Source organism: Chrysoperla carnea, chromosome 1, assembly GCF_905475395.1.
Source record: "Chrysoperla carnea chromosome 1, inChrCarn1.1, whole genome shotgun sequence".
Lineage (NCBI taxonomy): Eukaryota > Metazoa > Arthropoda > Insecta > Neuroptera > Chrysopidae > Chrysoperla > Chrysoperla carnea.
Genome location: NC_058337.1, coordinates 90840227 through 90854532, shown reverse-complemented (window position 1 = coordinate 90854532; position 14306 = coordinate 90840227). Strand labels below are relative to the sequence as shown.

Sequence of the window (14306 nt, the reverse complement as noted above, 5' to 3'; positions counted from 1 at the left end):
TTCCAAGTTTGTAACGCTTAAAAATATTGATGCTACGAAAAAAATTTTGGAATAGGTGTTCATAGAACCACCTAATTAGTTTACTCTCATTTCCGGATAATTAATCATTTTCGGGATGTTTTAAATTTTCCGTGATTGTATGACAGCATCAATATAAAATTTTTATTTTCATGAATTATTCTGTTTTCACTTAATCTTAAAGTGCGACATTTACCAAAAAAAATTAATACTATTTGTTTCATGGAGTAATTACAGCGTCACTTCACAAACGTATTTATTGAAGACCGTCGTAGAATGAAGTTGTTTGTCACGCTTGCAATATTTAATTCGATGTAAATCGTTTTCATTTCACGATCTTGATGTAAAGTTACTTAGGTTGAAATAACAATAGGTATTTTTACTTTGTTAATTTGTATGCCAAAATAATTATGCACATGATAATCATTCGAATAAAATTTAAATCATTTTTCGTTATATTTGGTTATTTTTTATGCTTTACCTTTAGACATGAAACATTACAAGTTAATGAGATGCGTAGAAAACTACTCCACTAAGTGAAAAATTATTTTCAATTTACTCGAGTATCAATGTCTGATTATTTGTAATTAATAATATTAAAGTACAAGCAGATACGCGTCCACTTTGCTGGGCAATTCCTTCTTTAAAAACCACAATTTTATGGATTTTAATTCTTTTCCCATGATATTCGCTTACACTGTAACTTTCTGTAGGTCCAATCATTAAATTATCCTGATTTTTATACTTTTTGTATCAAAATTACCCATTCCACTGAGTTTCGTTAAATTTGAAACTAAAATTTTTTTTGCTATTTTCTCGATTTTATCAAAGGGGATACCCCTTAAAATAATTATAAAAATCAAGAAATTTTTGTATCCCCAATTTCGATAAAACTCAGTACATAAGGTAATTTTGACCCAAAAAATACAAAAATCAGGTATATTTGACGACTGGTCGAATAGTTTCTGAGATACGGGCTAAAATCGATCCAAATATTGCGATATCTCAGAAACTCTGCATCCAATCATTAAAATAATACTTGTTGTACTTGTTGGGTCAAATTTACCCCATCCACGGAGTTTCATCAAAATCAGAAACAAAATTTTTTTTTTTCGTTTTTCTCGATGTTTTCAAAGGAGTACTTACCCTTAAAACAATTGGAAAAACTCGAGAAATTTTTTATCTCCATTTTTGATAAAACTCAGTTTATGAGGTAACTTTGACCCAAAAAGTTCAAAAATCAGGTTCATTTTATAACTATTGGTAATGTTACTATTCCCTCAATCAATTCCCAATACAGTATGGCGTTCAAAACGATACAGTATGGAGTCACATCGATACTGACAACGTAAGATTCTCAAAAAATTTCTTACCGTGTACGGTGAATGTATAGAGTTAATGAAAAAATATTTCCAATTTGATTCTTTTGCATAGCGACAATGTGATCATTTTGAGCATCTGTACCCACATTTTACATCTAATCAATATTTCTAAAAGCTACAAACTTTTCAATATAATGTATTTCTGACATATAACAAGTATGCAGGGTGTAATAATTGCTGTTTTTATACCAACAAATTCCCTCTTTATTATTAATGTTTGCGATGAATAAGTAATGAGAAAAGATGATGCATCCTCGTGGTAAGTAATAAATCTATTTTGTACATTATACAACTATTATTGACCCCATTAAAATTATAATTAATAGAACTACTTTTTATTATAGCCCCTTGACAAATAATAAAATTTCAATAAATTTTCAAAAATATTTGTGAACCGCCTAGCATGTTTTTAACAATTTTTTGTTTGTGCAAAAAAATAGAATCGACCGCAAAAAAAAAAAAAATGTAAAATAATATCAAAGTACCAATTTCAATCAATAATTTCGTTGACAGCATTTACGCTTTAGAAGACACCAGTGAGTTGAGTTTTAGCTAAGTATATAGCTAGCGTAAAAAAGATGAATTAGAAATAGAAAAATGGCTTTAAAATTTTTAATATAGAGTGTTTTTTTAAAGCCGCGACACTAAAAAGTCTTAAACAAAATAAAGAAGACCAAATATGAAAAGAAACAAACAATCCCAGTAGTTTACATAGCGACTATAACAGTCAAGTCCCATTAAAATCCAGACCGGCCCTAATATTTCCAATAATGGGCCCCGACTGTTATGTAAACTACTACACTTGTTTCCTTCTTTTCAGATTTTATTCAACGCAGTCGGGTTTTTCATTTTTTTAAATATTTATTTCATTTAATTTCAGTAAAATATTGGTTGCTATATGCCTATCAAAATCTAGTTGTATAAAGGAGTTTTCGCAAGGCCTGTAGGTTAGAAATTGAAAAAAATCAGTAATAAATTAGTTAGGGTAAAAACTTGCTCTGCAAATAGTTTTATTCATGGTAAGTTAATTTGGAGCCAATGGGGGCTTAAGTAAGAATTTAAAAGGGACCGATTTAAGGACTTTTCAAGAATCAAATATTTATTTTTATGAAAGTGTTTTCGCACTCGAACAATCGAAAATACATCCAAACTCTCCGATTAGCCTGACAATATTTGGAAATATAATATTTTTATTTATGAAATCAGTCAAAAATCTCCTGATGTACCCATTTATAGTTTACGACCTATTTTTATTCTCAGACAAGTATTTTCAATTAATTTAATTATTTATATATTTTCAAATAAATTTTATATATTTATGACCTTGCACTTCCTTAAAAACTATAAATTTGAGTTATATAATCAAATATTTTAGCAAATATATAAATTTGTGAATATTTTTGGCTTACTTATTAAATTAAAATATAAAAAATTGTATGTTAAGAAACCTGAATATTGATTTTTTTTTTAAATAAAACTGTTATTAAATGATCGCACTAAGTAACAAGTTGGAGAAATATTTGCAAAATATGAAGTTGGTTCGGGCAAAAAATGCATTTATGACGCAATTTACACGTTGATGAACTCAAAAAGGAAATCTTTTTTATCATGAAGCCTTTTTTTTCGTTTTCATGATAGAAGTTTACGCAGACGATGACCCCATTTTTAAAAAACATAAAGTTTATGTCTTTATGCGTCTCTCGTTCTTTAAATCGATAACAAAACTTTTGTTTTAAATAGTAGGTATATTTACAATGAAAGTTTTTCTGGACAGAAAAGATTCTAATTTTTTATGTTGGACCAGCAATAGATATATTAAATTTGAATTCTACTTATCACACTTACTGGAGTAAAACTAAGCAAAAAAAGGCTGTTATATGGATTAAAAGTTCGGGCAGCGAAACTTTGGGGTTTTTCTACTTAATCGGTGAAAATCGGTCAAAAATTGAAAGTTAAAGCCGATTTGAATATATAATTCACAAATTCTTTTTTCCTGATATTTAGACCAGAAATAGGCTAATTTATTTCAGATTGTATTTTGGGTACCTCAAACACGAGCGCAGCGGGTAACAGACATTAATGAAGTGATGATATTCAAAATATATTTAAAAGTCATTAGACATCGTGCAGAAGATAGCCTTGATTCAAAAAAATCACATGAACGCATTTTATATCAACAAATCTTTCATCTAGCGCATATTTAATATGCGAACGAACTAATAAATATGGAAAAGGACATAATATTTATATTCAGCTAACTAATTTATAAGTGTGAGACTGCCTAGGGGTACGACCAACACACTAGGTCGTTCTTTTAAAAAATTCATTCGTTTAAAAATTTTTATTACATTATTTTTACGAATTTTAAGGGTTTACAACAATTTTGAATTTGTAATGAAAATAACACTTTTTTAACAAAATTTAAAATTTGTTGGCTGACCGCTGTTATTTTATTTTTATCGAGGCAAAAAATTATGGAAATCAATTTAAAAAGACAAAAAACAGAGTAAAAAAACTATTCGTGTATATTTTTAAAATCTCAGATCCACAATAGGTAGTAAAAGCTTTTCATTAGGTCACCCAGCTGAGCTTTTTTATTAAATAAAAATATTAGAGATCTATTATAGAATACGTTGACATACCTATTTTGTTTTAACAGCTGATTCCTTTCGTTATTTAAAAATATTGCTCGCCTGTGTTGTTGATATTTGTGATATTCTGGTAGGTGTTTTTCTTGTAAATTTTGTACTTAAAAATGGATATAACTATTATTACGTTCTATTTAAAAGCAATTTCGGTTGTCTAAAAAAATCAAAATTAATTTATCCCAATATAGCCAACCTACATTAGTTAATCGTAGATAATCTATATAAATAGCACATAATTATCAATCTTAATTATGGCGAAGCCGTATATCTGTATAATATTCTGTATACCTAAAGTGATCTATAATAAGGTTCCAATTAAAATCGGTAGACATAGGTCTTTGTTAGTAGAATTCCTCCATACGTATACTTACAGCCATAATAAATTAATTAGGCCATAAGCAATTTCTCGAGCAAATAGATTAATTTTAACAGGGACTCTGTTAGATCCCTTTCACATAAAAGCGATAGTTTTCGCAGGCTTTTATATAAACTACGAAAGTACAGTTTCGTTTTTACAAGGAAGATAATTTTGCATTTCCATGTGTAAACTTTCCCAAACATGCTATAGAATCAAATGATCAGAAAAATCATCTTCATTGTTAAGAAATTATAAGTAGTAAATTTTGCTTGAAAATGCCTCGTTTAGAAGTATTTTTAAGCTCGTTAAAATGAAATCACTTACTTATATCAAATATTTGGTAATTAACAAAGTCTTTTCAGTGAATCGTTTATTTTATATTTTCATTTTAAATGCGTCTAGCTAATTGACATCCCTGGTTCTAATCATAAAGGAACAAATGCCCATTATTTACAATTTTCATTGAAATTTAACAGAAAAGATCGCATCAATATTTTATTTACCTATCTATCTCTGTTAAATAAATTTTTTAATTAAAAATAAAATATATTTGCAAGATGTATTTTTTCCAAGGTTGTTAATTTAATAAATATAAAAATATAAAAAATGTATTTTTCACTTTTTTTTCGGCTTCAAATTATAAAAAATTAAAAAAATCAAACCATATATTGTGACTGACTGGTATATTAAAAAGATTTAGCACTAAATTATATTCCATATGATTTTATAACCATTTTTAACTCAATTAACCTTTCTTTTCAATCGCCTGTTTCAAAAAAACAACATGTTATTTTTGTATTTATATAAAATCGACATCTGATAAACAATATATCACCAATGTTTATTTTTCAACAATGCTTATACTAACAATTCTACGACGTTAGATGTCATTAGATTTTTTTTTTTCAATTGTATGATTTTTTTCTAAATTATTAGTGAAAGTGTGGTTATTTAAAAAAAAAAAACATTTCAAGGTTTATTTTACTCAAGATAACGGGATTAGTTGTAAAGTTTTACTGTACTACAAAGTTAACTCGAATCCGTTGTGTGAATATAATATTTTTATAATAATGACAAAGGTAATTTATCATAGAATTTTCTAAATTAAAAAATAATTATTATAATCTGCATATAATTTGTTTGATATTTTTTAGATTTCATTATTGTTCATATTCGTTTTATTAGTAATTATAACAACATTTGCGCAAACACAAAAAATACCATCAGGGTTGTCCAATGAGAAAGTATATTTAATCAAATACATTAATAACAATAATGGTTTGAATGGAAAATACAATTTTACTTATGAATTATCTGATGGAACAAAACGTTACGAAGAAGGATTTCTACAATTTCCAGGAACAAAATATGAAGCGTATAGTGTACAAGGATATTTTGTATTTGTTACAGATGGGAATGAGTACAGAGTTAATTATTTAGCTGATGAAAATGGTTTTCAACCACAAGGAGCACATATACCAAGGTATAACGATATTATACGAACACCAAAGCGTGATTATCGCCAGACATAATTTTAATTCAATTAAAACATCATTGTTAAAAGTTCGAAAATTTTCAGTGCACCAAGTTTTTAAAAGTTTTTTAAACTTAAACCTAGATTTTTGTATAAATTTTTTTTAAAGTTACCATTAGGCATAATAAATTCGCATTTTCGGAAAAAAAAAAATTCAAAAAAGTAAATATTTATTTAAAATGTAAATAAACGTTACTACTACATTTTTATCAATATTATTTTATTATTTTATTATCAATGTAAAATCATATATTAAAAAAAAAAAACACTTAAGGTGGTTCCAGTAGCACAGTTATTGTAAATAACAAGAGATGTACGAAATAGTAGCATATATTTTGTTTGTCCTTTTCATGCCTGTATTTTATTGCGTCACCTTATCTAATTAAAATAATTAAACAGCCTGAAATAATAAATGGAATATTTAATTGATACAGCAATTCTATTATTTTATTTTTTGAAATCAGTTCTAAAAAACAATAGGATTGTAAACAGAGTTCAGCTTCATTTCCTAATCCCTTGTCCAATTGTGGTCATATTAATAAACTTTTAATAATTTTAACTTAAAATATTTGTTATAAATAATCTTTGAAAATATCTATTTTCTCTTAAAATAATGCATCCAATGACAAAAAAAACTTTTTTGTTTTTGTATAAATTGTATATAAGCAAATTGCAATGAATAAATTTTTGTTCTGTCTATTTCGTAGAGGTTATTTATTTTAAAGGTCATCTAAAATATTTCTTGCCTTATTTGACTAAATTATTGTTATTTCCTGTTATAAAATAAATTAAAAATCGAAAAATTTTATATGTATAGTTTTACTGCCCAAACCGTTTTTATACATTCATATCCTTGATTAAAATTGTAAGTTTCAGACTCAAAATCAATAAACATATTCGCCAACATTTTATAGAAATTGTTATCGTTTAACAGATAAAAGCATTTGAAATAAGATAGTGAATCCGAAAATTATGATTCATGAATCCGACTTTTTTATCTGGGATATCACACGTTAAAATGCAACAAGTGAACATTTTATTACACTGACGGCGTTCATGTTATGTAGACACAAATAACTTAAATTTTTTGTTTGTTTAAAAAAAATTATCCATTTTTTTACTAAATGGATTCTATAGTAAACAGTCATCATTGATAGTTTATTGAAACAATCACGTTCATAACACTTTAAGTAGGATTATAGGAATTTATTTAATTTTATAAGAGGTGTATTCAAAATAATAAACACGACTTAATTTGCAATAAATTCATCACCCATATTTTTTATATCTTCGTTATAATATTTTTGTAAAATAGTATATTCTTTTCATGTAGTTTTCATCTTTTCAAGAAAAATCGGAATTTTGTAAAAAAAAAAGCGATATTATAAAATCTAAATTAGAACCGAATAATTATTAATTAAGTTTCTGTCTTATGTTATTCGATTTTTACTTAACGGCTACTAAAATATCTTAGTTACTTTGGGAGTTAAAAACAAATTAAAAAAATGTATGTATCTGAAAATTATAGGTCTTTGAGAAAGTTAAAAATATTTTGACTATTAACTATCATTACCTTTCCTGAAAGTATGTCGTTTAATCTAAAATGTATTGTATCTACAAATAAATCACAGATATCTGTATAACTGGATAGATGATCCAATGACTTGAAATAGCAATTTACAGTTTTTAAAAACATATTTTAAATAAAAATATATTATAAAAAAAAGTCGTTCAGAAATTGTGGTCTTTTCTTTGATAACGCGCATAAACGCGTAACAAAAAAAGTATTATCATCGCATATTTTCGGTCCTGTTCATGTACTTCCGTTTGAATGTTTCTTGTCAACCCGATAATAGATTAAATATTTGACGCATGCGCAGAGCTTGTGGCAAATCTTTCATCAAGCTCCTTTATATACCCAAACGATTGACGCTACTGCTAGCGGGTTAATTTTGAAAAAATTCATTGGGGGCAGAACAGAGACGATCCATATAGGTAGGTAATGTACGCTAGCTTCTGTATTTGGTAAAATCGTCGAATTGATATTTATTATTAATTTAAAAATGAAACACATGTGTCTGATGTTCATTTTAAGATTCAAGACACATGTAAAAGAAAATATATCTAGATACAGTTACAGACTGTAAATAAAAGTATCTAATTTTAGTTACAAGACACAAAAAATGTATTTAGATACCTTATCCAGTTATTTGTAACTAGATATGTTACAACACTGAACTATAGAGATAATTTCCAGCCATTGTCAAAATTTTTACTATCCGATGAAATATCAAAGCCAAAAAGGCTTCCAGATAAAAATTAAAAATTGATTATTTTTATACCAATAACTGTAAAAGAACCTATTTAAGGTAAGTACCTACTTTCAAAATATATAAATTTATGGTGTATTAAGGAAAACAGACTTGTCATATTATTGATCTTTTTTTGTTAATAATCAAATTTTTTTTTAACTTTTTAATAAATTTGTAAAATTATTTTGTTTAATTATTTTATAAACCCTTGTATAATTAATATAATATAGCAGCTATAGGTAAATTCATTATTATATTGGTAATAAATTTAATTTAAAAAAATTATTGTTTTTCTCACAGGGTCAATCAAATTAGATTCAATAAATGTTTAATTTAACTGTAATGTATCAATTAAATAAAAGGTTGTTAAATTAAATATATTTATAATACTTATAGTAATAATTTATTAAGACGTAAATTCCATTACTTAAAAATGAAACGCAATGCAGAAGATGTTAACAACATTCAAGTATTCAAATACATTACCCTTTCTAACAGGCCGATATTCAGTCAAAAAAATGAATCAGAACTTTAATCCTCAGCAAGAGACATCAATTCTTAGAAAATTGCAGTTGCTGGTTCTGGAGTACTCCAGTAGCTTTTAATTACTTCGATATATAACAATTGGATTTCTTTCCACTCGAAACCTGTTAGAGTTAGGTTAATTTTGATAACAAATTTGAAAAGTATGGTCAAAATTTAGTAGGATTTCATACTTGGTTCATAAACATTGGATGTGACAGCGCAAAATTAAATTTTTTGATTTTAATGACGTCATTAAGTTAAAAAATTAGATTTTTTGATAACACAGGTAAATTTGATCAAATCATATAGGAATTTTTTTTGAAACCTACTAATTTTGGGACACTTTTTTCAGCTGTGATGTCAATTATTCGCTAGCTATCATTTACGTGTCTAATTCCGGGGCCAGGACTCCACATTCTTGAACCTATTAGAGCTAGGTTAATTTTTGTCACAAATTTGAAAAGTATGGCCCAAATTTAGTAGGATTAAATACTTGGTTTATCAAAATCGGATAAAACTTGGATGTGATAGAGCAAAACTAAATTTTTCCGATTCTGATGACATCATTAAGTCAAAAAATTCGATTATTTTTATAACACAGGCAAATTTGATCCGATCATATTGGACTTTTTTTTGAAACCCACTAATTTGGGTCATTCTTTTCAGCTGTGATGTTAATTTTTCGTTAGCTATCTCTAACGTGCTTAATTCCGGGACCAGGACTCCACATTCTTGAAACCTATTAGAGCTAGGTTAATTTTGATCACAAATTTGAAAATTTCCTCAAAATCGTTAGAGCCGATCCCGAAATATATAAGGCGCAACATAAATACTTGCCACCGGCGCTATGTACCCTCGTTACGGCCCTACGTTTTCACAGCACTCATAACGCATCTACAAGATTAATAATTATGTAGAGACATCTATTTTTGCTGTACATATTTTGAGTAAAAGGTACAAAATTGATTTTTGTTTCGTTTATGAGTCAATATATTTCCAATTCAATACGATCAAATCATGCTAAATGGAATAAATAAAAGAGTGGATATTAATATAATTGTTTATATAAAATCAATGCTTATCGTATTTTAAATTAAAAAACAAAAATAATAAAATATTATTATACAATAATTTGCATTACTATATGTAAGTATACATTTTTTTCTATATACTTATTGTTAAATGTCAAATCTTTAAAGGAATTTTTTAGTACTTAGGTAGATGAAAATTCCCTTCTTACTCTTACGTTTATGTATGTGTACAAGATATCCTTGATACTTCAAATAATTCTAATCGATTATTTAAATAAAAATTATATAATATTTGTTTTAAATGATTTAATTATTCTCATTGCATGATTTTATTTGTTTATTTCTATGTTTGTGTTTCTTATTAAAAAAAGAAACCGGTACGGCTAGAATATATATAATACCATAATATAGGTAATAAATTATCAATTTGGGAATTTCTAGAACTAAACAAACATAATTTTTTGATTATAGCCAACGAAATATTGGAAGAATACCTTTTTCACAATTTATCGTCTATAAAATTCAAATAAAATCAATAAATAAAATAAAATTAATTTCCTTAAACAATTGATACAAACCCTAATAATATGCTAGCTTGTAGTTTTGAAACAAAAATTTAGATTGCGAATATAATTGCTCCAGTTTTAACAAAATGAATTTTGATATTCGATCTACTTAGTTATATATTATACCGACTGGATCCTTGAAGTAGCCAATACAATATTTTGGGAATTATTTTTAGATATGACATACAACTATATTTTCACCAAGCTCCTTAGATGTATTGAACAGCAAAATATAGTAAGGTTATTGCATGGCTGCCATTTTGGATTTTTATCTTTAAAATGAAAGTATGCGTGTTTGAACCATTTGACAAATTTATCGGTTACTCTCCATTAAATTTCCTTTTCTCTTAAAGCCTTTTCCAAACTGAGCCGATTTGGAAGATCATCGCCAATTTTTAGTTTTTTCGGTTGAAACATGGCTTCGGACTTGAAACATGGCTAAGAACACTCTCCATTAAATAACCTTTCAAACAAAATCAAAATCAGTTCATCCGTTTTGGCGCTACGATGCCACAGACAGACAGACACACACACATAGGGGTCAAACTTATAACACCCCTTTTTTAGTTTGGGGGTTAGTAAAATTTATAGTTTACTGGGTGGTGCCTGGTTGTTAGTGTGGACATTTCGCACGGGTCATCTAGTATAATTCAATAATAAGAATTTGTTTTGAAATATTTCTTTTATTAAATTTATTTTGAATATTAAATTAAATTACATTTATAATAAATATACTTCATCCTAATGTCTTGCTAACTGCTCCAAGAATACCTAAGGGTTTTTGAAATGCCGAAACTGTTTGTGGTACAATTTTTTGACGTGTTGCTTCTTCCATAGAACGGTATCCATCAGCATCAGCTACATAATTAACAGTGTGAGATCTATTTTCAGGATCACGGTATGTATAGGTGCCAGTGACTTTGATAACAGGTTCTTCAGCCCCATCAACTTGTATTAATTCACCACGTTCTTTACGAATTTGCCCGTCTGATGTTTCATATTCAAATTCATAATTACCTTGACCATCATTTGTACTTTCATAACGGACTATGGTTGCCTCTTTATCTTTATTTTTTTCATCATCACTGCGATTATATTGATTGTATGTTGAGACAGCAGGTTTTTTATTCATTTTGTTAAGTGTAGAGGATGCAACATTTTGACTAAACTTGTTAAGTGTAGGTGATGCAGCATTTTGATTATACTTGTTAAGTGTAGGTGATGCGGCATTTTGACTAAACTTGTTAAGTGTAGGTGATGCAGCGTTTTGATTATATTTATTCAGTGTTGGCTGTGCAACACTTGGGTTATATTTGTTGGCTGGTGGTATATATTGATTATTGTACGTTGGCTTACCTAAATTGTACTTGTTGTACGTTGGTGGTGCAGACAAAACACCAACTATGCCCACACAAAAGACAACCTGAAATAAAAAAGACATTTACATAAATATAAATGGCTGAATTGTTAATAATCCGATGAATTTTGACGTCCGTCAAGAAATGAAACTATTAAGACGCCAACGAAAAAGTATTAAAATTGTTTTTACTCCAAAATACTGAATTAATCTAATATTTTGTCCTAATTTACCCCCTTCTAGAACTACACACATTATCATTGGGTTATAAAACTTGTGATTTGATGATACTAAAAAATGGTCCATAATTCGTAATAAGACCAAATTATACTTTTGATTAAATTAATTTTCATCATATATTGATCGATTCTTACAAAAATGTGTTCATTTAAAAGTTAAACTAAATTATCTGACGAAATTTTACATACTCGCGGTCCAATAAATAAGTTAAAATTCTATTCGAAGTTCGTTTCTAGGTTCTAGAACAAATTGAGAATTTATTCCAGAGAAATTCTTTACTAAAACCATAATAATTCTACCCAGAGCCATCCAGACTTAAATCATTATGTCAAAAAAAAAGAAGTCAACTTTGGTAAACTGTATATTATACGCTTAGTCAAAAGTAACAGTTTGAACTAATCGGTTTTGTTCAGATTGTTACACAGTCAAACATTATTGAATCAAATTAAACGATTTTATTTGACTGTTGTTCTTGTAACAAGTAAATGTTTCTTGAATCAAAACCTATATATTTAAGTTAAGAAAATCTTTGAACTAGATAAGGCTTACTTGCTGCAAGAAAATATTTACTTGTTACCATATTATACATATTTTCTTGTAACTACAACCTATATTTTTCAGTGTAATTAAAAATTTGCTTTTTACATAACACGTTTAATTCTTAATAAAACCCGCCAACTAAAAAATAAAGATATTCATATTTGTAAAGAATATTGGCCATGATTGTCTGGATTCTGTATGACCCCAGGAGAAGGATAAGAAGTTGTAGTTTCTCTTGAATAACAAATTGAAGAGTTCAATGTGTTATTCAAGAGAAAATTGACTGTCTGGATGAAAACTGACCCAAGTTGAGGCAATCATGAAATATACTGCAACATTAGTAACATATTATTTGTAAAAATTTTATAATTTAAAAATTGAAATTATTAACTTGGCTTTAAAAAACTATAATATATTTAAAAAATATTTTGAAAAGGTTGGATTTCGTACGTCTTTTTTCTCAATGGCAGCCTAGCAGCGCTCCACTGACCACCAAACAGGATTAATTCGGATTGAATTTATAGCTCGGTTCTTTTCCCCATTGAAACTCGTGATTGTCTCAATTTAGGCCATTTTTTTCCAGGCAATTTTTTTTTTCCTGAATATACGTTTGAACACTATAACAATTATACACTATACAAAACACTATAATTATTAGTTTAATAACTATACAAAAAAATATAACCAATTTCTAAAAAAACTATGAATCCTATTTCTTAGAAAATTATGAATTCAATTTCTAAGAAAACTATGAATCAAATAAAACCACTTTTATTAAAAATCACTAATATTTAAAAGTAAAAATGAAATTTTAAACTTACAATTATCTTCATTTTGGATATAACTTCAACAATGTTTACGTTTCCAAAACGTTGCCGTTTTTATCTATCGTCAAATCAAATTTAATTTGTAAATAATTTTTTCTGGCTTTATATACAAAATTTAACGGAATGGTTTTAGAATGGTTATTCCTCTTTCGCATACATAAAAAACAAAAATAATCAGCTTTTTGAACCTTGAACGGTTAATGACCCCATCCAATAATTCACCAACTTATACTGTTGTTGAAGATCTCAAAAAAAAAAAAGAAAAATATTTGCCATAGGTATAAGAAGTAATAATATTAATTCAAATTATTTAATTTATGAACATCTAATAAAATAAACACAACGGGATTGAAATTTTTGGAAAAAAACTTAAATAAAAATGTCTTGAAGATATCTTAAAATCGTTAATTAATTCGACCATAAAATTTTATCGAATCTCATAAATCTTGAAAAAATTTGCAAAACATTTTTAAATAGCTTCAATTAATTTTATTTATTTATTTTTTTGTTTAAATTAATGAGTATTGTGTTTCCATCTACTGAAATATTACTGTGTTATAAAGTATATTTAATTTTGGTATGAATCTTATATTAAACACAGAAATGTAAGCAATTTGAAGAATAATTATCATAATACAAATATTAATAATAATAAATAAGATTTAAAATTTATACTTTGGTTCTACACTCATAAATCTATCAACAATGTTTGTAATTTGTTTTTACAATGTATAATTACCTTACACGATTGTTTGTAATAATAAAGATGTTTTATAAAAAAGTTTTTTAATTATTTTTAATAAATTACACGAGGTCACTTATAAACGTATGAAATTACATAAAATTTTTGTTTGGTTCTAGAAAAATGTTATCTAAGAAGTTGGTTATATTAGAAAAATTTAGATAAAAACTTTATTCACACTAACGTTTGTCGGTACTTCCTTAATTACAAAATCCTAGAAAAACTG

The 14306-nt window shown here is 27.0% G+C and overlaps 2 protein-coding genes across 2 annotated transcripts; one reads left to right on the top strand and one right to left on the bottom strand.

The window, feature by feature from the left end:
* The first annotated feature begins 5095 nt into the window (after nt 1-5095).
* Nucleotides 5096-5985, top strand: LOC123299423 (endocuticle structural glycoprotein SgAbd-5-like). Its single transcript, XM_044881760.1, has 2 exons — nt 5096-5485; nt 5561-5985. Exons 1-2 carry the CDS (start codon nt 5477-5479, stop codon nt 5936-5938), a joined length of 387 nt encoding a protein of 128 aa, XP_044737695.1. The 5' UTR covers nt 5096-5476; the 3' UTR covers nt 5939-5985.
* Nucleotides 5986-11109: 5124 nt separating this feature from the next.
* On the bottom strand, nt 11110-13399 carry LOC123299390. Its single transcript, XM_044881758.1, has 2 exons — nt 13333-13399; nt 11110-11797 (listed from the first exon to the last, which is right to left on the bottom strand). The coding sequence occupies exons 1-2, from the start codon at nt 13342-13344 to the stop codon at nt 11111-11113; spliced, it is 699 nt and encodes a 232-aa protein (XP_044737693.1). The 5' UTR covers nt 13345-13399; the 3' UTR covers nt 11110.
* Nucleotides 13400-14306: the final 907 nt, after the last annotated feature.